The sequence below is a fragment of the Anomalospiza imberbis genome, chromosome 3, assembly GCF_031753505.1.
Source record: "Anomalospiza imberbis isolate Cuckoo-Finch-1a 21T00152 chromosome 3, ASM3175350v1, whole genome shotgun sequence".
NCBI lineage: Eukaryota > Metazoa > Chordata > Aves > Passeriformes > Viduidae > Anomalospiza > Anomalospiza imberbis.
This window is the reverse complement of record NC_089683.1, coordinates 95,661,554-95,683,729: the sequence shown is the minus strand read 5'-3', so window position 1 is coordinate 95,683,729 and position 22,176 is coordinate 95,661,554. Positions and strand designations below refer to the sequence as shown.

The 22,176-nt window shown below is 41.8% G+C and overlaps 2 protein-coding genes and 1 long non-coding RNA gene across 6 annotated transcripts in view; 2 read left to right on the top strand and 1 right to left on the bottom strand.

Moving 5' to 3' along the window:
* The first annotated feature begins 1,125 nt into the window (after window positions 1-1,125).
* On the top strand, window positions 1,126-12,408 carry LOC137471484 (uncharacterized). The gene is made up of 3 exons (XR_010997652.1): window positions 1,126-2,074; window positions 10,478-10,544; window positions 11,856-12,408. It is a non-coding gene; the product is annotated as an uncharacterized lncRNA (long non-coding RNA).
* ABCG8 (ATP binding cassette subfamily G member 8) lies at window positions 9,302-21,491 on the bottom strand. Its single transcript, XM_068185857.1, has 13 exons — window positions 21,414-21,491; window positions 19,941-20,045; window positions 19,044-19,200; window positions 16,954-17,192; window positions 16,422-16,554; window positions 15,102-15,371; window positions 13,083-13,248; window positions 12,910-12,993; window positions 12,404-12,603; window positions 12,211-12,287; window positions 10,642-10,909; window positions 9,989-10,116; window positions 9,302-9,516 (listed from the first exon to the last, which is right to left on the bottom strand). The coding sequence occupies exons 1-13, from the start codon at window positions 21,462-21,464 to the stop codon at window positions 9,379-9,381; spliced, it is 2,016 nt and encodes a 671-aa protein (XP_068041958.1). The 5' UTR covers window positions 21,465-21,491; the 3' UTR covers window positions 9,302-9,378.
* Window positions 21,492-21,553: 62 nt separating this feature from the next.
* Window positions 21,554-22,176, top strand: part of ABCG5 (ATP binding cassette subfamily G member 5) — a 29,755-nt gene continuing 29,132 nt past the window's right edge. For 3 of the 4 annotated variants that reach the window (XM_068185863.1, XM_068185862.1, XM_068185858.1), the window contains exon 1: window positions 21,554-22,096. In XM_068185863.1, coding sequence (XP_068041964.1) covers window positions 21,975-22,096 — 122 coding nt within the window. In that variant the 5' untranslated portion in view covers window positions 21,554-21,974. The remainder of the gene's footprint in view (window positions 22,097-22,176) is intronic. The other variant, XM_068185859.1, reaches the window with a different exon arrangement.

Genomic DNA, 22,176 nt, shown 5'->3' with positions numbered 1-22,176 from the left:
GGCTTTATCCTTATCTACTAAAACAGTTCGTTCAACTCATTGTCTCCTGAGACCCTTTTTTATGGCAAGAATTGCAGCTCAGTAGGTTAGTAGCTGTCTTCACAATTTCTTAAATATGTACCCACTGTTGAAAATGGAGTAGCTGAAGGGATTGTGACTCTGGCAGTGAGAGAGGGTTTTTATAGATTGAATGCCTGAGTCAGCAGGATTCCAGATGCAGTTTACATGACAAGGGAGAATCATAACTGAAGGGAGGATCATGAGTGCACATACTGACAGAGGAATAGACTGGTAGTGTGTTCACCAGGGTACTACTGGATTTAGTGCTTTTCTCTGAGCATGTGATGCTTTTGGACTCCCCAGGAACACAGCAGAGGCGAAAGTGACAGAAGTGATAGATGTGACCAGGAGGTCTCACTGTTCAGTGTGAGAAATCTGTCAGTATCTAGAAGGAATGTCCCGTTTCCTGCACCAGTTTATTTTTACTGTAAAGGTGAAAAAAGTAAGCATGTAAGAAAAAGCTGAGACTGTCATTGAATGTAGCCTTTTTTTAGCAAATATTTCTCTGCATTTCTTAAAATTATTCTCATAATTTCTGTGTAAACTAACTGCCAAAAAGTATTTCCTTTCCAGAATGGCTGCAGCCTCTGGTGGTTTGCCAGTGCTTCTGTGAATCAATAATCAGAGGAAACCCAATATCCTTCTAAGTTAGTGGCTCCAGCTAAGACTGTAATTCAATCTGAGGGCATCTTCCTGAGTGTGCAGATCCTCACCTACAAGAGCAAAGTGCTGAGTTTTCCATTAGATATGGAAATAAGATATGGAAGTTTGAGGTTTAAGTTTTCTCTACTGTTTCCTGTAATTAGGAAAATGAGATAATAGAAACTGTCTTATGCAGTGCCTGCTATAGACAGGGTTTCCACATTGATCTTCTTTTAGATAAAAGTATTAATGCAAGGTTTCTCTCTGATACTCAAACCTTTATATTACAATTGGCTAATGCTTCGCAATTTCTCATGTGATTGCTCTTGAACACTGGTAAAGCACTGGTATCTGTGGAATTGCTATTGTCTGGAGTGATTGCTACAAACCTCTTCGTAGCTCTGTGTTTCTCACAGTTATTTCCCTCAGCTCTAAGTGCCAATGAACTCAGGGCTTAGAAAGCAGCAAACTGCCGTGTCTGGCAGTGATGAGCCTTCACAACCAGCAGCAAATTTAATTCTTGGCTTTGCAAGTAGTTGGCATCTGCTGTTCTTCATGTAGTCCATGAGACCAGGGCAGATGTGAAAAGTGAGTTTTGGGAGGGTTGTAGATAGTTGGAGATGAGTCTTGAAGGCAGGAGTGGAGGATGTACTTTCCAGATGGAAAGAGGTTTGGGCTGGAGGGAAAGCAGGGGAGTGTGGACAGGACAGGGTTGTTCTGGCTAGCCTCTTCCAGGCTGTCAAAGGCAGCTCTGAAAGGCTGTTTTGTTGGGTGCTGGATTATTATTTATGGGAGATGGGCTGGGAGGGCTGGTTGTCAAAATACTGGATCAGTGCAGAGGAACTCCGAAGGGATGGGAAGTACAGGGAAACTGGGAAAGATGGCAGTTGCAGGTCTCAACAGACAAAACCAGCAGCTTCATTATGATGCCTTAGGCCTGGCATTTGGGAGTGATTGGGATTGGGAGTGAATGACCATGAGGGGAAGGAGCAGCCTGCAGCTTGTTGGCTGCCGTGGTCAATGACACACCCCCATGGACCTTTGCCTTTTGCTTGGCTCCTGTTGACTCCTCTTCAGCTGCTTCTCCTTGAGGTGTGCTGCTGTGGCAGCAGCAAGGGCTGCTAGGGGTGTGTTGGCTGCTGAGCCCAGCTCAGTGAAGGAGGAGGCCACAAAGGACTGATCAGAGCTGCTGAGTCAAGCTGGCCCTCATGCCTTTCCCCCACAGGGAGCTGGGATGGCACTGGCCCTGTAATCACAGCTGGGTGACTGAAGGGAGAGGAGCATCATCACAGGCCAGAAATACCAAATGAAGTTTGTTCCAGCAGCAGCTTCTTTAGCTTCTTACTTCTCAAATCCAAAAGCAGCTGTAAAAGTAAGTGTGGTGTTAGTGTAATTCAGGGTGATGCTGAACAGGAGTCTGGATACAGGACTGTGTGTAGCATTGGGGCTGTCACCATTTCTTTGCAGGTTCTGATACTGGAATTACAGCCCCAGGTGAGGTTGGAACTGAAGCAACTGTGTCCTGTTTCTGAGGCTGCTACTGAGCCATAATCTGAAAAACTTTCTGCCTACACCAAAAATAAATCATGCAATTGCCCTTGTTACTTGCAGAGTTCCCTAGGATTTCCCTCCATCAGTTTAGTTAGTAGATGGAACGGTTTGTGTGTGGGGTTAGTTAACTGTAAAGCTTGACCATCTCTAGCAGTTGTCCAGTTCTAGGGCCCTCAGAACCCTTTGTAAGTTAAATTACACTGTAAAAATTAGAAATATGATAGAAAGTATATGCTCACTGGAAAATCCATTAGGAGCAATATATCTGTAGACTTTGCTTAAACAGGGTTTTTGCATTTCTTCATGATATTATTGACACAGCCTACATTTCAAACATTAATGTTCAGCAAGTCTCGGAACTCACCCCTGGTTGGGGTGAGCCCGTAAAGGTGGAAAAGTCTCTCCTCCAACCCGTGTCTCCAAAGAAAGACTCAGTAGTCTTCAGTTGTCCGGTCTCAAGGTAGTTTATTGTATGTTATCTAAAAGATTTCTCCCTGAGCTGCTGCTGTCCGTTCAGCAGTCAGGCAAGGGCACACTCCGACACCCAGGGGGCTGGTGCCCTCTTTTATATCATACATTACGTATCAGATGTTTATAGTTTTTCCCCAATGCCCATCACCTATATTGAACAGTGACTTTCTACTCTAAACCAATCTGTGAGTGCCAACATCACCAAGACCATGGAGGTTAGGAGGAAGAAGGAAAGAGGACAGGGCACACCCAAGTCCCTCCATCTTAGAACTTCTGACCCCCATGTACAACACTCAGACCCCTCTGTACAAGGCCTAAAACCCCCCTGTACAGCACTCAAAAACTCTTCCTCTCACTTTGTGACTACTTCTACTATAATATCTAAACTTTTGTGATTTCTTGTTCTTCCTGCAAGGTTGGTAAATTGTTCCATGGATCAGGTTCAAAGCCACAGGGGTATGTGGCTGCATTCCAGGGTCTCAAATGCTTCTGACCTGGGCCCGGAACATCCAAGAGTGTCCAAGGGACATTCTGGGTTCTGACAAGCAAGAAAGAGCACTGGTAATATCATGTACTGCACCTGGTTAACAGTTCAGCATTCCAGAGAGGAAGAAAAACCCCCTGATCAAGTGTGTGATAGCTGAAAATAGATATCTATATAATGTGAAATTAATTATTTTGAATCCTCTAGTTTTCCATCTTTTTATATATGTGTATTTAATGACAACCATATTTTTCATCCCCTATAGTACATATAAAATACTGTGCTCCAATTGTGTTTGTGCCAAGGAATACAATTTCTGCATTTGAATGTCTTTCTCACTGTCATCAATAACATTATGAATTTGTCTAAATTCAGCAAGTAAAAACAAGGTTGAAAACTATGTTTTATACCACTAGCTGCAGGGGGCATAAAATTACGGTAATTTGTGGCTTTACTATTGTCAGTCATGTTCAAGAGATTTTTTCCAGTGGAAATTTGTCACACGCCTGTCACTGAACATACTATGGAGCTGCAAGGCGTTTATCTAACACAGAGGCACTGAGCAATTCCCTGTGAAGTACATAAAGCTAAAAATACTCATTCACCTTTCTTTTGTCTTGCTTTTAGAAGGAGCTAACCTGGAGCAAGTGTGTGGAAAGCGTTCGGCAGTGCTGAGCTCTGCTGTAACCAGACAAGTGCACATTTCTTGGTAACAACAGTACTTGGCCAAAATGCTTTTCTACGGGATTATTTGTAGGAGTTGTGGGGGGAACTGAGGAAGCAGGTACAGTTTGTGGTGTGGGAGGCCAGAAGTGCTGTGTGCAGAATCACTGTTGGGCTGGTGGGACTGTGCTGGCTTTCAGACTGTGCCCACCGGCCTGAAATGCCCCTGTGGCTCTAGGGGGGGTGGCAGCTCATGCTCCTGTTGCTAGGAACTACAAGCCAAAAAGTTGATTAAATGATTCTATCAAGGGGATTCTAAAAGAGCAAAGAAGTTGTTGGTGTTCTGCCTTGTTCAGCTGAGATCAGAGTCTCTTGGGCTGATGGCCACCAGAGGTTTCACCTCCAACTTTCCCACCTGGAAATCCAGTGACTGCCTTGTGTAGCATAACATCCAGTACCTGGTGGCAGCTAGTAAGGGCACTACACATCTTGTTCTTCAAAGTTTTCATTTTGTGTAGCACATTTTTCTGCTGCCTGCTTTGGAGCTCCCATTTTTTGGGTTTATGCCTTTCCATGGTCAGATGAAGCACTACCACGAGACGATTGGCTATTTTTAACTGAGTCATAGAAGATTCAGATGTTTTTTGAAAAGTGATTATTAAGATAATACTAGTTCTTTCAGGGCAATCTTCACAGCATTGAATCGTGAGAAGGATGATGTTTACTTGTATCAGGGAGGAGCTGCTGCAGTGCTGCTACATTGTTTGGTTTTCTTCCTTCAGATTTTCTCAGTGAAACAGGAAGGTTTTCTATTTTAAGGAAGTTTCTGTTGTTTTCTAAACACTTCTCCCATCCTCCAGTAAGTGAAAGTGAGCAAACATACTGTATTGAAGACTAATGATGTTACCTGTGACTTGATGTGGTTGTATGTTATGTTGCAAGGCACTGGGACTTTATTGAAAATTGCATGTTGTGTGCATTTTGGTTTGGATTACTTGTGAATGTTCATAGATTTCCAATTCCTCTGCATTTGCTTGAAAATTCAGGCTTACTTGCTTGTGAAAAAATAGAAATTATTTTTGAGGCAAGTGGCATTGTTTGTTTACTCACCATGTAGTTCTGGCCAGTAATTTAACACTTAGGCCTCTAAATCCACTTGTTCAACATGAAAAACTACTGTGGGGCAGAAACAGTGCTGAGATGCAGTAGGAAATGTAGCAAAATCTGATCCAATGCATAAAGAAGAGCAAAACATACAGATGTGTTGTTGATGGGAGATGCTGGTTCTGAAGCCATGGTATGAATGTTGAGGGTTTGAAGTTGCAGGGTTTTTAGCACTGGAAGCCTTATAAGTATCTAATTTTGACCATGAAAGCAAAATAATGCCAGCAAAATTTGCAATTCAAAATAACCTTTAAGTTTGATTTAATGACAAAATAAATGTCAACAAACAGACTTATATTAATTATATAAGTTGGCAACAGCACTTCTACAAATTATGGATTTGAACTGCGTTTTAAATATTCTCTGCACAAAAAAAGCAATCATAGGCATTAGTAATGTGTGTATATACATATGTATGTAATCCATTCATGCAGATACTTCTACATATTAACATGAACACACATATATATATGTGCTTTCTAAAGCTCAGCAGTTCTGAAAAGGGTTAAGCAGTTTTAAAATTACCTCAACCCACTGCTTAAACATTGTTGCCTTAATTAATAGCTGCTAACACATGAAGGGCTTGTCTTGGCTCTCAGAGTATATAAAAAAAAAAGGCAGCATGTCACAGAGCTCTGTGTACACTGTTTCTTGTCTACTGCCATTAAAATTAAACACTGTGGCTATAACCTGAAAGGTTTGTTATTTCTGGTACAAGTGGACACACCAACACCTGCAGTTTCTTACCCAAAGAATCTTCATGTCTGTGGTTTTCAAGGAATTTCAAGGAATTCAATGGGTTTTTTTATTAAAATGAATGGCTACTGATACTTGTTACTTAGCTAGCATTTCTGGAGATTTTTGGAATCAACAAAAATGAAGTGAAACTTTTGGCAACTACATATTAATTCAGGCTAGCCATAGTGAAAGCTAGTCCTTCCCCAAGGAGAAGTTAAAAATATTTTGGAGGACTAACACTACCTATGAGCCAGTATGAAGGGCAGTGTTTGTATAATCCATTTTCCAGTGCTAAAAGAGTTTGTCCTTTTGGTGTAGTGGAGAGACTGCATAAACTTGGAGTGGAAATTGGGGAAGAACTTCCCACCTCTTGCCATATTAAACACTAAACTAATAAAGGGGATTTTTAAATATGTTTCTTAACAGATCAGTATCCATGTAACCAACAATGACTCTTGTGGTTCTAAATTTGGTGAATTTTCCTTACAAATGTCATTGTATTTGATAATCCCATTCCCAAACTGGACACATCTGCACACTGCAGCCCCACAGACTGGTGCAGCTGGGTTGTGCACAGTTCAAACAGTGGCTGGGCAAAACAGCCTGGAAACCCTTAACCAATTAAATGTGGTGCCAGTTCAAAACCAGTTTTGTACTGACTTTGTTCCCTTTGGTCTTACAGCTGAGGAGATCCCTTCTAAAGCTGGCCAGGGAGGATATAGGGAGAGCAAAGACAGCAGTTGGTGAATCCTTGGGATAGTGGCACTGTCGGACTGGTGGGCAGTACTTTGCTGAGTGGCACATCTGCCTTACCACGTTGCTAAAGTGGCCCTGTGGAGTGGGCAGTACAGTGACTTTTGGGCAGTGCCTTCCTTCTGTTGTTTAGTCTCAGTGTTGAGATTGTTGTAGACTTCAGTAGCTGTGACTATACTGATACAGGAAGTGCAGGCAGGAGTGCACAGTGAGCCACTGCTGCTGATACAAGGATACAGTCTAAGGAAAAGGAATGGCTACTCTCAAACCTGGAAAGCAAAGCTGTGCTGAATTTCAGTTAGAACTTTTAGCCTTGGTTGGAGCTCGTGGGAAGACTTCTACTGCCTCACCAACCATTTGCTTTTGCAGCAGCAGCTCTGCTGTGGAATCGTGTGCAGAGGCCAAGGCATGACCTTCACTGGCTGAGAGGGGCATCATTCCCCCAAACTTGCATTATTTGCAAGTGCCAGCAGTGCGAGTGGGGCAGGTTGTGTGTCATCCACCCACTCGTGCCTGAGCTCTTCTCTGTACACAGCCCCACGGATGCTATTGTTAGGCATGAACGCTAATTGCTGGTATTTCAAGGCTCCTACCTTCTTATTGCTAAAGCCTGTAACAATAATCACAGCCTAGATTCCCCATCTCTCGGCATCAAGGAAACAAGATATGATCATAGGCAGTGTGCTAATGTAATTGTAGTATATAGAATATGAGCTTTTTCTGTGTAAACAGAGGCCTGGCCACATCCTATGATAGCTCTTCCCGCACTCCGCACACGGGCTGTTCCTCGGCTCACCGCTCAAGTCTCCATTATGGATACATCCACCCTTGTCATAACACCACCTCTGAAACACTCACACCGTTTGGTCCTGCTGCATAATGGTGAGAGGGTGGAATATTAAATGGAAAAAGGCTTTTTAAGTAATGTCAGCAGCCTGACTAATTTCACAAAAGGAAGGAAATTCAAAGTTAAGGCTATGGTATATTCTTATCTAGATGCCTGAAGATTTCTGTGCATGACAATATGCCCCTAAAATTCAGAGCTGTCCCTTATGTCTTTAATTTCTCCCATTGTGTCGCTCCTTTTTTTTTATTAAACATCAAAGTGAATTCACAACAGAGAGTCAGCCTAGAATTTAATCCTCTAAATACCTTGAAAATAGAGGTTTAGACTAGAAGTACCAATATATACCCTTAAAACTTCAGTGTAATATAAAAGAGATTCTAATCACAACAGATCATTACAGAGAAGAGTAAACCACTTTAAAAAAAATTAAGTGTCTTAAATATAATAAAAAGGAATAATTAAGAATCAAACAGGAAGCTGCTATTCTGACAATTTAATGATGCTGAATTGGACTGAAAGAATTGGCTTTGCCACTAAAAGGCAGTGAAAATCTGATAATTTCAAAATGGCACTAGGATCAGATCAAGTAGGTTTTTTTGAAATCAAATGCAGCAGAAGGGGAAAGAAATGGTAGGATTCATCTTAGAATGTGCTTTGGATTCCTACTGCTGCCTGGGGCTGAAGATCTTATTTTATCAGACCTCCTTAACATCTATAGACCAGGGTCCTCCTGGGAAATTATTACCATGTGGAACCTGTGAAAAGTAATGTGGCAGTCCTGACTGCCAAATAGAATAATAAAACACAGTTGTTCTTTAGTTTCTATTTCTTAAAAAAAAAAAAAAAAAACAAACAAAACAGAACAACCAAAACCAACCAAACTTCACAATTTACGTAACAGTATCTGGGACATTACAGCTGATTGCACTAGGAGTTTTCTACTGTGTGCAATGTGCAAATGAAAGTCAAGTAGACAATCCGCTTTGGTTTTCTATATGTAGGAACAGAGATATGCATCTAAATGTTTAAAAGCAAGCAAGCTAATCTTAAAAAATGCTCACAGCAACTGTGCACATAATTTGCACATGCACTTTCCATGACTCTGAATTACAGCCATTTCTTTACTAATACTCATTTCTGAGCATAACTAGGTGCACTATGACAAGCACTAATAGGTTGCATAGTTAGATTTTTAATTAGTCAGGAGCAGGTTGGTGTTTTCTACCTGAGAACCTTAGGAAGCAAACTTGGCAAATTGCTATGACGTGTATTGCAACGGAGAAAGATGTCATTAATAATAATCAGTTGGTATGCATTTTTATTGTAAAAATAAATACAAGAAGGTGAGATAATTTTATTTGTTACAAGGTCTCATCCCTACAGTGAGCAAATACCTGTTTTGGGCATCATCAGCATATTATCAGAACACAAAGGCAAAGCTTTAAATCACAGAAATAAAGCTTTAAAACACATAAGCAATTACAATACAGCGTAGTTAACAATTGTGTTTTCCATCCTTGCATGTTCTCCTGAAGCACTTGAGAAATCTTTTATGTTAAATGTCATACATGCCACAGAAAGTGTTTTGATCCTGTTCTCTTGTAGCCCTCTGATTTAAATAAGTGATCATCATATGCTCAAACATTATGGACTAAAACATGAGCTATTATTACAGAGTGCCATGGGTCCTTTTATCACGGTGGCCCATAGCTCAATTTCCAGAAGTGCAGGACTCGCAAGCGCCTTTTCCCTCGTTCAAATCGTACGTGAAGCAAAACCCAAAGTGAACCCAAAGCCCACCCCGACCCCAGTCCCAGGCTGCAGCCGCGGTCCGTGGCAGGCTCCCGCCCGACTCCTGGGGTTCTGCTGCCATCCTGTGGCAGCCGCGCTGCCGGCGCTGCCCGCTGCTCCCCGCCTCCTGGGCGGCTGCCGGGGCTCCCGCAGCGGGAGCCTTCCTCCCCTGCCTTCCTGCAAGAGAGGCCGTCACCTGCTGTCTCTGCTGCTCTTACCAGTCTTGGGTTGACTTCTGCTTGATGAAGCGCAGAGATAAATAGTATAAAAGCAGGAAGCTGCAAATGATGCCAGTGAGGACAAGGTAGCTCACATAGAGAGGGTGGGAGTCCAGGTCCAGAGCCTGAGTGACCTGTAGTGACCAATAACACAAAATTAGGAAAAGGCACATTTTCATGCTGGATCTGTGAAATGTGTTTTATGCGTAAGCTTCCCTGGCCCCTGCTACCTTCCCCTGTTTTCCAGCTTGGGTGTAGCTTCCAGGGTGGTTTGATAGAGGGCTGCAGCTACACTATTCCTATTTCAGAAGAAAACAGTTCAGCTTCTAAATAATTCCAGCAAAGTGCATAGTTGGGGCTGGTGTAGGAAAGAGTTGCCCTTTATTATTTTGTTTTTACTCTTCAACTAAAAGAAAGGCATAGAAGGAGTGACTGCTGGAGGACCATCTTCAGGAACAAATTTACAACCAAGTGTAACCCAACTTCATGTGTTGATTTGGTGGTTGCCGAATTTGAGGCCTACACCATCTACTTAAATATGACAGGCATAGAAATAGCATTCCAATTTCTTATCAATGTGTGCAACCATTTTTATTACTGACTTACAAGTTTTCCTGGTATTTGATAAGTAATGTTTCGATCAGTCATTTCATATGTGGTGTCAGTGAACTGAACTTGCATCATTCCTTGAAAATTCCATCTGAGAAAAGAGATTTTTGAAACCCAAAAAGGAACTGAAAAAGAAAATGACAGAAATTGATTCACACACACAAAACTTGAGACCTAGAATACTGCTGTGCTGCTGCCAAATACAGCAGGTTTGTCTCACTTCTTGACAGCCAGAGGCTGTAAACATGTGACAGTTTATTATTGGACAAAATGGCAGATATACTTTACATAGTTACATGGAGATGGGAAATCAGGAGTTAGCTAATATCCATATCCATCAAACTCCCCCTGTCAACGAAGTCTTCCTGGAGCTCCATCTTTCTCTTTTGAATACAATTCTTTTTACTAAAGAATTTAGCAACCACATAAGAAGCTAGCCTTTCACTAGTGCTTTTTTGACTAAACTTCTTATTGCCTCGTTTTCAGATGGAGAAACTGATGTAAAATGGGTGACCTGACTGCACTGTCACCATCCAAGAAGATAATTACAAAGGTAAGAATAAAACTGAGTTTTCCTGCACAGGACACACTATCACTGATGAAAGCCATTGATGTTTCAGTTTGGAGGGAGGGTGGGAGCTTTGCCTTACATGTCCAGAGGCTGTTGAGGCTTATCACAAAGCCACCACTCAGGTAGAATGATGTGAAGAGGACATTGCCAAGGAAGGCCGAGAGCTGTAACGTCGGCAGGAGAGCTGCCACCCAAAGTGCCATGGCACGGGCACTGTAAACAGCCAACCACAGTAACAGGAAGTTCAGCAGGAAATGTTCTGGCTCAGGAACAAGGTTTGCCAGCCAGTAGATGGGAATCCCATAAATTACAACAAAAATGCAGTGTTCTGGTAGCTCCCCCAAAATCTGTTTGGGAAGATGAAAAAGAAAAATAAAATAAAAAGAGAATAAGGTGAATGGTAATTACAAAAATACATGAGATGTGCCTTCATGTACTTGTGGAGTGTTTATAAAAGCTATAGGAAATATTCCCTTAGAATGCAATCATCTCCCTCTTAGGGCTTGCCAGTGACATGCAAAACCAATCCACAACAGAAAAAAATCCTGGCTAGTTTTTCTTCCAGTTGTGACAATGCCTAAAACGAATTGTTACAGATTGTTTTGTTAAGAGTTTTGGGAGCATCTAAGAACGCAATAAATACACTTCTGCTGTGAACCGGTGTGCTTGATAACAGTAGTACTGTTACTGACTCATGGCAACTGAATGTTTTGTCCCAGTTTAGTTGAAACCAGTGTGAGGTCAAATTTGAGACAAATGTGGCTTTTGGTCCCTTCACCACCTTATCCCAAAGGCAATCCAGGTAGCAACTTGATTAATTGTAAAACAAAAGCATAACTGGGATTTTCTCAAATATCTGAAGAGGTATATAGAGAGTATTAATTCTTCTAAAGAGAGTTGCTGCTATCCTCTAATACTAAGGTTGTAACAAATTACATCGATTTCTCTGTGAATAATGTGCAATCTTTGTGACACAATGCAGAGAATTTTTTTCTCTGGCAACCACTAATAAGCATTTAAAATCTTGTGCAGAAATGGAAACCTAAATTACAGATGCCATGGCAGGCAGAACTCGTCTAACATCATAAAAGAGGGATTATTCAAACCCCTTGTGAAAAAGAGAATGTCGTTTTTAAAAAGTTCTAAATTTAATTCTAGAAACTCTGGCTCTTTGTGCATGTAATACATTTTTTAGCTCAGACCAATACAGGCCCAAACTGGAAATATCACAGCATTTTGTCATTTTGGTTTTACCTCTTCTTTAGCATTTGATACAAATGTTTTGTTTTACAGATCAAGATATGTAAGCAAACTTTCAGAGATGCTGCAGTGAATTAAATACGCAGGTATGTAAAATTGTCTCAACCTGGAAATCTGAGATTTCTCACTTTTTTGGCCAAAGAACCCACTGAAAAGTCTTCTTTGGCTTTTCTGGTGTGGGATCTCAGCCATGACTTATGGCAAAATTCTAAACTAGTGTGAGGCCTAATCTATTAATACTGAGGAAGTGAGACTGATAGCCTAAGCTGGCAGACACAAAAGAACAAAGTCTGATATTAATGTGATTATTTATACAAGGCTTTGGTTTGCTTGTGTTTTTTAATGTTCAAGACAGCTATTTGTATTTCCTGGCAACAAAACCAATTACCTTAGCAAAGAAGTATGGGCTAACAGAATACATTCCACCTTCCAAGTCATGATAAAGCATTGCTCTTTCTGAATGACCTGCAGGGTAGGAACAAATACACTGGGTTGTATTAATAAGTTTATTTTTTTCAGAGATTTAAGAATTTTTTTTTATTTTGATTCCTTATAGCATTTACAAGAAGTCTGACACTTACATTTGGCAATAACATCCAAAATTATTGTGAATGGGATAAGGGCACCTATCATGTACAGCAGTGCTGTTGTGTCACGAATAGAGAGTCCATTTTTTTCATGGCCATAGTACAAAAATCCAATTAGTAATGACATAAGAAGGGCTTCAAATCCATGGATTAATAATGTTGAGAGATCTCTGAAGTCATTGGAGACCTGACGACTAGGAAAACAGCAATATTGACCGTAAGATATAATGCACTAATATTACTAATGCCAGTTATAGTCAGACACATAGCCCCAGGGTTCAAACCAGTTCTTGGACCTTGCTGGCTTTGGCAAGGACCGGAGTTGGGCTCCCTGTTTCTGTAAAGGATTTTACCTAATCAAACCTATGAAGCACCTGTAGCCACCAAGTATTTCAGGTCTAAAATGCTGAAAGCCTGAAGGAAGACAATTGGTATGGGATGTTCTGTGCCTCTTTCTGATGATTTTAAATACAAATGGGCATGATACATAACAAGATTACCTTAATAATATAGTGAACTGCTTTAAGGCTCCTGGTAATTGATCATTTAAATGGTGAGGCATATTGATAACCTCTTCTGAACTCCTACCCAAAAGAAAAAGAGAAAAAAAAAATAGATTAGCATAAGGTATAGCTATTATTCCAGATCTTCTCCATGACCCTCTTTTCTTTACCTCTGCTTGATGATTGTAGTCTCAGTGTTGTCTCCTTCAGTAGCTTTCCATAAGAAATCATCAAAATGCTTGACCTTTTCTACAAACAAGTTGGCAAGAGTATTTGCTCTTTCTTGGCTTTCCATCTCCTTTTCTGCAGTCTGTTTATCAATACTGGTCAAGTCAACTGCAAGACATTACTTGATTTGAGTCCATGTGCTATAGAATAAATAACTTTATGATGTGTTTAGAATCAGGGATTTAATTGGGAACAAATAGTCCAACCTGTGTACATTCATTAACTTGCAACAGTTAAAACTATCAGTTATTTTAGGTAATTAGAGATGAACAGATTGTTAATATGTATGTTTCTTATCTAGTCGCTCAATAAATCACTGAGAGATTATATAATATCTTAATATCATATTATAAACTACTATTTCAGATTTTTTATAAACTCTATAGCACCTTGAGAGCAGTGCTGAGAAAAAATAGTTTGAATTTCCCTCCTGTCATGTAGGCATTTATAGTCTTTTATGTGACTTTCATTTAAATCACGTTTTTTCTTCATGTGCAAAATTATAGTTGCTGTCTTAGCTGTATTTTACAGAGATGCCATAAACTTTACCTCATACTGAGAAAGTCCAAAAGGAATATTATCTAAGGACAACATATCATACCAATAATAGTTGACTTAGCTTTTTTTTTTTAATCTAAACTTATAGTACTATTTTCCCATGCTGACCTTTGGTGTAGATTGACAATATCTGATGTTTTACAGATGCTTTCTGAGAGAAGTATCACTGCACATTTCCTGACTCCTTGCACTGGGCTGATCATGTTCAGCCACTCTTCAGAGGAGTACATCAGAAAGTCTTTCCCTTCCCTTCTGCTCTGGTCACCAGTTTCTCTGTCAGACACACAGCCAGCATCTGAGTGTTTCCATCTGGCGCTCCCCTCTTGCTGTGGATGCTCTGCTGTCCTGTCCTATTTCCACCTTCCTGCTGCCCATATTTCCTTTCTTTTCCCGTGGGTACTGACTCGGTGCATACCATTCAATGATCTTCCACCTGCCTGTCTGCCCTCCCCACTTCCACGTCACAGGGCGTTGTCTCTGTAACCACAGGCTTTAGCTACAGGTTTCCCCAAGCCTCCTCTCGTTCTCCTTTCCCATACAGGGGTGCTGCAAGCCTTCCCCAAGGCTGTACTTGGCTGAGGACTGCTCTGAACCCTGATGGTGACAAAGGTCTTTTTGTGGGGCTTGACACCAAGGTTAACTTCTGTTTATCTCTGCACAGCTGGCACTGCCTGCCACACAGGCACAGCTGAAGAGATTACTCCAGAACATAATGGTTGTCTGAGGTCTGTACGAGGTTTTCTGGCCAACTTGAGTGCAAAGACCTAAGGGCTAGAATTGAACCAGCCTCTGTTAAGAGATTCCTGCCACTAGATTAACAGGTGCAGATTCCCTTTCCATGTTGCAAAAACCAGAAAATTAATGGATTTGAAACCACATAAACTTTCTTTGAGGAGTAAAAGGATTGCTGATTTGGATTGGGATTTTCTCCCTTCCATTGTGCTCTGTAGGGCAGCACTCTTTTTTCCCAGTACTTGTTCCAGGTTTTTCTCAGACTAGGAGCTAGCTTCTGAGAAACAAACTTCTGCATTTTCTTAATTGAGAAATCAGAGAACTGTCTAGAGAAGCAGTTGATCAGTTTATCTGTGTCTTTCCCAGAGAAGTTTCAGCCAGCTAAAACTTGGGGATAAGTATGCTAAACATGTTGACAAGTTACTGCATCTGGCACTGTTAGGAGAAGTGTTTTTAAAATTAGTTTTGTCTGTACCTCTTGTTTTTGCTACATTTCCTGTACTGACAAATAAGAATCCTATTAAAAAGTGAACTTGCTGCAGTATTGATTTGAGTTAGTTACTAGGAATTTCTGATACAGTCATGGGCAATAAAAATCAACATTACCTAGCCATTTAGGAAAGCAAATGATTTCCAGTAACCCTTTTTTAATGACAGTGCATGATACTGACCATAGAAATCTGCAGGATTGCTGTACCTTGGGCAGGGATAGCCCAGTTCTGTGAAATACTGGACCATGTCTTTAGCTGTTCCACAGTAGGCAGTGAGTCCAGAAGTCATCAAAAGAACCAAATCAAACAGTTGGAAGATATCTGACCGGGGCTGATGAAGTGAAAGAAGAACCAATCTGTTTCCTCTGGCCAGTCTGGATAATGTTATCACAAGGTTATGTGCAGTAAAACTGTCCAGTCCAGATGTGGGTTCATCAAGTATGAGTATTCCTGCCAAAGACAGTAAGTTTAGCTGTGGAAAGCAGCATGTTTGATTTGGAAAATGTGTTCTAAGTGAAATGGTGCTAGTGCATGAAGTTTCACTCATTATTTTTAAATTTAAAGATTTTTTTTTTTACTTCAGTACATCTATTCCTGTACACTTCTTACAAAAGCAAAAACCTACTTTCCCCATAACTACAGAAGTATAACTTCATGCAAGCAAAAAGTTTTCAAATCCACTTCCTAGGGAAAAAGCTGATGGGGAAGCTTGTTCAAGAGGCTCAGTCAAGGTTAGTAGTGCTTTTGATAAATATATAAGATCAGAGAGGGGATTCAATTCAGCAAACCCAGCTATGGATTTAGCCTCATGTTTTACTTCGACTGAAGACAATGGAAGTTTCTATTTCACCTGCAACATGAAGCCATGTCAGTGAGTTGCACAAGACTGCAATTACTGACTATACAGCAAAGAAAATTACCTTTCCTGTTACTATTGCACGTGTAGATGGGGGCTGTATCAGAGGAAAGGAAAACAATCTCCATATTAAAATAAGCCAAAGTAACTTGTGGCATGTGGTTGGATAAAACCCAAACCCTCTACTGATATGCACAAACCAGAGCACTGCTGTGAAAGTAAGTTCAGGCAACTTTGAGTAATCTTTGTGGTGGTGGTTTTAGAGAGTGGTGGGTGAAGGCTCCTGGGGGCTCTGCCTTGGCCTGTCTCCACTTTTTCACTGGCAAAGATGACTGAAGCAAAAGTGTGTCAGCTGCTGAAACACTCTGTTTACAGAATTATTACAGTATTATCTGGAATAATTACAGTATTATCTGTGATCAGCACTGATTGCAATTGAAGCAAATGGACCAGCAGAGTCACTAACTGTGCTGTGGAGAGGCAGCCTCTGACAGGCCTGTTAAGTGTGGCGAGTATGAACTCCTCCAGCTGCCCTAGGGGCAAATGAGTGTGTGGCTCTTCCCTGAAAGCTTCCATCTTCATGCAGTGCTCGTTATGCCCACGTGGTGTGGGGTGTGCCCCAGGAAGGTGTGAGTTGTGCTCACCCGGGTTCCAGAGCAGCTGCACACCGATGCTCACCCTGCGCCTCTCTCCCCCGGAGACGCCCCGCAGGTACTCGTTCCCCACCCTGGTGTTGGCGCATTGCCGCAGGCGGAGCTCTGCGATCACGTCCTCCACCTGCGAGGATCCAAGGGTGACAGGCGTCAAGCAAAGATTTCATTTGCACATTACTGCATAGATAAAACTGAAAATATGGTTAAAATTCATCTGGATATTTCTGTGCTAGAGACACTTGAAAACAAATCTTGATTTTAGAGGTAACACTTAAAAAGACACAGTGATCAAAAATTTAGTTCGTCTTTCAGCCTCTCTAATGCTTTCTCTAGATTGTCATTTTTTATAGGCTTTGGAACAATTGCTGGTTTCTATCTTGAAAGATGAAAAAGGTTTATAATTCATAATCTACATAAAAAAATGCCAGATTAGCTGTTCTGACTCCAAACACACAGGATCTCTTGGATAATTCCTGTCAGACACATTTTTGACAACTTTATTTTTTCCCAACAGCTTAATTACCCTTTTTTTCCTTTGTGAGTCTGAAAAAAACTTTGGAAGGCGCAGTTTGGCAACGAACAATAGTGTTTCTCTGACAGTCAGGTGGGGGAGCAGTCGGTCATCCTGCCTCACGTGTGCTATGCATTTCCTAACAAGCTGGGGAGTACTGGGTTTGTTGTTGATCATTACTTGACCAGACTTGATTTTGCCTCCGTGATCCCGGCAGGTTATCACGTCAAGCAAGGATGTCTTTCCACCAGCTAGAAAAATAAAAATTGAAAATTAATTTCCAAGGGATGGTTTTGAAAAGCGATCTTGTAACAGACAGAGATGTTAAGGAAAAAAAATTCTTCGCCAACCCCTCCTTTCCCAAAGTCACAGAGACAGGATGATCTTCAAAGAACATACTGACTGTAAGCTCACGGTCAGGAAATCTCTCCCCTCTGGAATGGAGTATGTGGTTTGAACCCTTATAATTTCTCAGCAGAACTGGGTAGTTGGGCTTTGAGGACAGCTACATGAACACAAGATGTGTCTCTTACCTCTTTGGTAAACTCTCTTTCACTTTTGAAACGGGGATCAAAGATGGTCCCGCCCTGGCTGCAGGGCTGGCACCCAAATGCTCAGCAAGAGCTTTCTTTGTGGAGGGATTTGTGAATTCAGAAACAGCAGCTGGATCAGCTGAATGACTAAGGCATTGAATAATTATACAGACAATAAGAACATTAATCACGATAGAAATAAAAATTATTATGACTTGAATTAGACAAAAAGTCATTTAAATAATTAAGAAAAGCTGGTTCATACCCAGAGGTAAGAAAAGTAAAACAATGAAAACAAAACCTGATCTGGAGTTAAACAGCAAATGAATTTTTCCTTTTTGTTGTAGGATTCTGTATGTAAACACACAGAACTCTCTTATGATTAGATGTCATTTATTTCTAGTCTCCCTGTTGAAAGATTAACTCCACACTTGCTTCTTAATACATACATCTTAAAAAAGAAACCCATCCATCTGTAAACCACGTATTGCTCTGTTTAAGAGTGACATATTGATTGCCATTGACAATGTGAAACTCATCAGCAGTTTAATCCATTTTACTAAGGCATTTGATTAAATAGATGATAAACAGCTTTTGAAAATAGTTTGACTAGTTTGCTGAAAGGGGTTTGTGCTCAGTGTGTGTTGCCTTACAAAGGTGCTATATCTATAACTCAGTATATTATTTCATCACAAAGCTTTTCCTTTTATTATCAGGAGAATCTCTAAGGTAAGCCTCACTTACATTAACAATATGTGCTAAGGAAAAATTCCCATGGCAATAGGAAAGAAAACTCTCATTTTTTAGGAATAAAGTTAAAACTTCTTTGGCAAATAGGCCTTGCCTTTGAGAGAGAGCATTTTCACTGAGTCACTGAGCTAACCTGATGTAAGACTCTAGTGGAGACACAGCATGGGGGGTTTTTACCTCCCAAGTATGGCACTTTTTATTTCAGTTTAAAGTTTCTGTGTCTACTTCTTGTCCCCCTTGACCAGTCCCACCAGAAAATGGAAGGAAAAAACCAAACCCCAGTGTAATAAAGCAGTAACACCAGACAGAAGAGAAACTCTTTTTTTCTCTTTACGTTTCTATTAATTAATGCAAATGCAATATTTTATCCTGTAAGAATTGTTTCAGTCCAAATGGAATTCCTGCTTATGGTGATGCAAGTTGGCACTGATCTTTCTTATGGAGTTTGGCCTCATTTGTTTGCTATCTGAGTATGGTCTGCAATTGGCCTGCTTTGAATCTGAGCCATGAAACTGATTCATGTCCAGCAGATCTGGGGCTGCCAGGCCACACTTGTAACAATACCTCACTACACCTCAGGAAACAGAATGCAAATGTGTGCAGGGCATAACAAAATCAGGTTTGAAAATAAATTTTAATTCCCCCCCCAGTATTTTCTTTGTTTGTATGTTCATCATGTCACTTAAAGAATGTATTTTAGTGACACTCCAGTAGTTTTTTCTCAACTAGATTTTGACATCATAAAGACTGCAGAGTGTTGCTCTTGATTGTGTTCATTTTATCTGAGAGCTGGTCATAATTAAATGTGGTTGCTCTTACCAGTGGTTCCTATAATTGCAAGCATCTGACCACTTCGCACTTTGAGATTCAGATTTTGGATTACTGTCACATGGGAATGGGGATCCGATTTCCAGGTCCAGGGCATTTTCATCTGAGCAAGGTTCTCATACCAGGGAATCTGGGATGCTGTGTTAACCTAACAAAGAAGGAAACAAGTCCCTTCAATTCAAGCAATAAACTATTTAACAACAAATACCTTCAAATACCTTACAATGTTGCAAGCAAAGCATATATTAAAATATTATTGTTCATCCTCAGAAATACATAGAAGGAAGTTTTTTGCAGCCACTTATGCTTTCATGCTTTGCTTCTTCTGTTAATCACTAAAACGCTCTCTGTCCTTTGTTACTTCAGTAATTTATTACTGCTGTAAATTTAAAATGTTTCAAACTTTAAATATAATTAGAAATTCAAGGAAACTGAAAATTGTGAAATCTTATTCAGATGCCATGGTGAGGAGGAGATGAAATATTTCACTGGTTCATTGAAATCCTCTTTGCTAGTCATCTTCTCTTTATGCCCTTCCACATACTTGTTCTTGCCAGCAAGGGTTCCTTTCATCCTTAGCTGAATAGAAAGTCCCTCTGCTCCAGCCCTCAGAGGAATAATTTTGCTCAAGGCTGAAACAAAGCAGGGCCTAGAAACAGATCTCTCTTCCTGTCTTATCTCTTAATTTTACTGGATATATTTACAATACAGGGGTTAGTCTGCTGTCAATATTACAGCCAAGAGTGTGATTCTGCTCACAGACTGACTGTGCAACAGTTGTGTGAACTTTTTCAACTTTATTTGGCTTTTTAAATGGTCTGGGTATAGAAACAGGCATTGCTGGATATGCTTCCTGGTGAAGGGAGGTGTATAAATGACAATTTTTACCTGGTAGTTGAGTTCTTTGACCTCCAGAACATTTGATTTTCCACTGTATGTGAAATAAAGACTGTTGTCTTCTTCAGAGTGAAAAATAGTATCCTGGGTCTTGGTCTGGAAAAATTGTTAGATGGATTACAACAGTTAATTACAATAACTAAAATGCTGCTAAAGTCTGAGTTCAGAAAAGATGAAGCACAAAGAGAAATATATTTATGGGATGTAACAGTATTATTGATGAGTTACTGTAGTGCAAAAGTCTGAAGAGTTGGAATGAGTTATCAGTTATCTTTCAGTATGAAACGTACTTTGTTCTAGTGGCATGTGTGAGGGCCAGACATGCTGTGCTGTGTTTTTCTAGCTGCTTTCAGATTAAAAGGGAAAACTTTGAAAATAGAGATAAATGTCATGTCACTACAAAGAGATTACACTTTTTTTGAGGGAAAATTATGTACTGCTTCAGCAGTATTAGTCTACTGAATCAAAATGGTACATATTGTAATTGCTGCATTTTGGCAGCTAAAAATGAAGGTTCACTAGAAACATGTCCCTTACTGAATTTCACATGGACTTGTATCCTTGGAGGCTTTATGAACAAATAAAACACAGCCTCTAGTGTAGTTTCTTTCTTCTGTTTTTTAAATTCACCGTTTATCAGCTGGAACTTAATGTTCTGCAATATCAGTTAAAATAACAAGAGTCTACTTGGCCCTTTTGCATACAGCTGCAATTACAAAGTCCTGGTTTTGGGTTTAGCTCTGTGTGCATGCCTGCACTTTTCCTTCCAGCCAGCCATATCTCTCTCACAGCTCTGTGCTTTTCCTACTTGTCAGACTCATACCCTAGCCAAGGCAAACGTACCTGTTCCCGGTGTACCAGACCCTATCCATGCCTGTGGTATCTTTGGCAGAGGATGACCATGATCTTTGCATGTACCTCCTGCCCTCTCAGCAAACAAGGCTGATTATTTTTTTCAGTCTAGATATACAGCAGAAAGCAACATCACACCAAGCAGCCTGAAAAGCCATGGGAAAGCCTTCCAAACTACCCCTGCTGCCAAAGCACTCTGAGCCCTTCCTTATGCTGAACCTATTTTTTAAAAACAGGTGCTCCCCAGCAAATGTGGGGATCCAGACCGAAGGCTTTCCTGGGAAAGCCAGTCCAGGATATGCTCAGGGGCTTTCTCCCCCATCCACACATTTGGAGACCCTCTCTCAGCTCCACCGTGGTGGCACCTGAGCAGGGCTTGCATGGCAGCAGCCTCATGCCCAGTGTGCTCCGGCGGGGGATGTGGATGCTTTCTGCTCTCCATTCCAGAGCGGGAGGAGCTCGGGGCCCACTGGCTGAGCCAGCCCGCTGGGCAGGATGGCTGCCTGCCTCTCCCAGCTCCGGGCCGGCGCTGCAGCAGCGGGATAGGGATAGCTGATGGGCCCCTCCCCACGCCCCGCGGCTCCCCCTCACAGCCGGGCCCTGGCACATCACCTGCCTCCAGCTGGCATCGTCCAGAGAGACATTTTCAGTAGTTTCCTTCATGGTGGTGGTGGTGGTGGTGGAAGGTCTGCCTCCACCAGGCAGACCTTCCACAGCCTCTGCAGTGGCTTCACTGTCGTCTCTGTTGAAAGCTGTGGAAATCCTTCTCCTCTTGGTTTGGAACGCAGTCCTTTCCAGGCTCCCTCACCGCAGCACCATGTCTCCTGGCGCGCTGCTTCTCTGCAGCTGGCATGACCCCGTGGACAGGGAAATACTCCCCTCCTCTGGGACGCTAATAGCTCAGGCTAAAGGTACATCAGATAGCGGCTTCAGCTAATCACTGATCAGACCTTCTCCAGAAAACAGAAAGAACAGGAAGCCTCTCTGTTTTCTTTGAGGTCGCAAGTGCCGGGGGCAGCGACCTGCTCTGACCCGGGACAGCGGGAGCTGCCCCTGCGCGGTGCCGGGGAGGCATGGTGGTGGTGGCGGCAGTGGCTGTGGCTGCGGCAGTGCCAGGCACCCGGCCAGCAGCGTGAGGGACCCAGGGAGGCTGCGGAGCCCCGGCACCCGAGGATGTCGGGCAGTGCGTCTCCCACCCTGGTGAAGAGCGACAGCATCGGGCACACAGGCAAGGGGATGGCTGTGGGGCAGCTCCCCAACAGCGTCAGCGTCCAGGGTGTGTCCTACACCATCAGGTAGGGCTGGGAGGGCGGTGTGGAGGGTCCCTGCTCCGGCGCCAGGGGCTGCGGAGCGGGGCTGGCGCTGTGGGCTCTGG

Excerpts from the sequence above, each read along its gene's own strand:
- ABCG8 (XM_068185857.1), bottom strand. The coding sequence starts at position 21,464 with ATGAAGGAAACTACTGAAAATGTCTCTCTGGACGATGCCAGCTGGAGG. Across the intron at positions 20,046-21,413 it reads ACGATGCCAGCTGGAGGCAG|ACCAAGACCCAGGATACTAT; the intron begins GTGATGTGCCAG and ends CAATTTTTCCAG. Across the intron at positions 10,910-12,210 it reads GCCCATACTTCTTTGCTAAG|ATTTTGGGGGAGCTACCAGA; the intron begins GTAATTGGTTTT and ends CTTCCCAAACAG.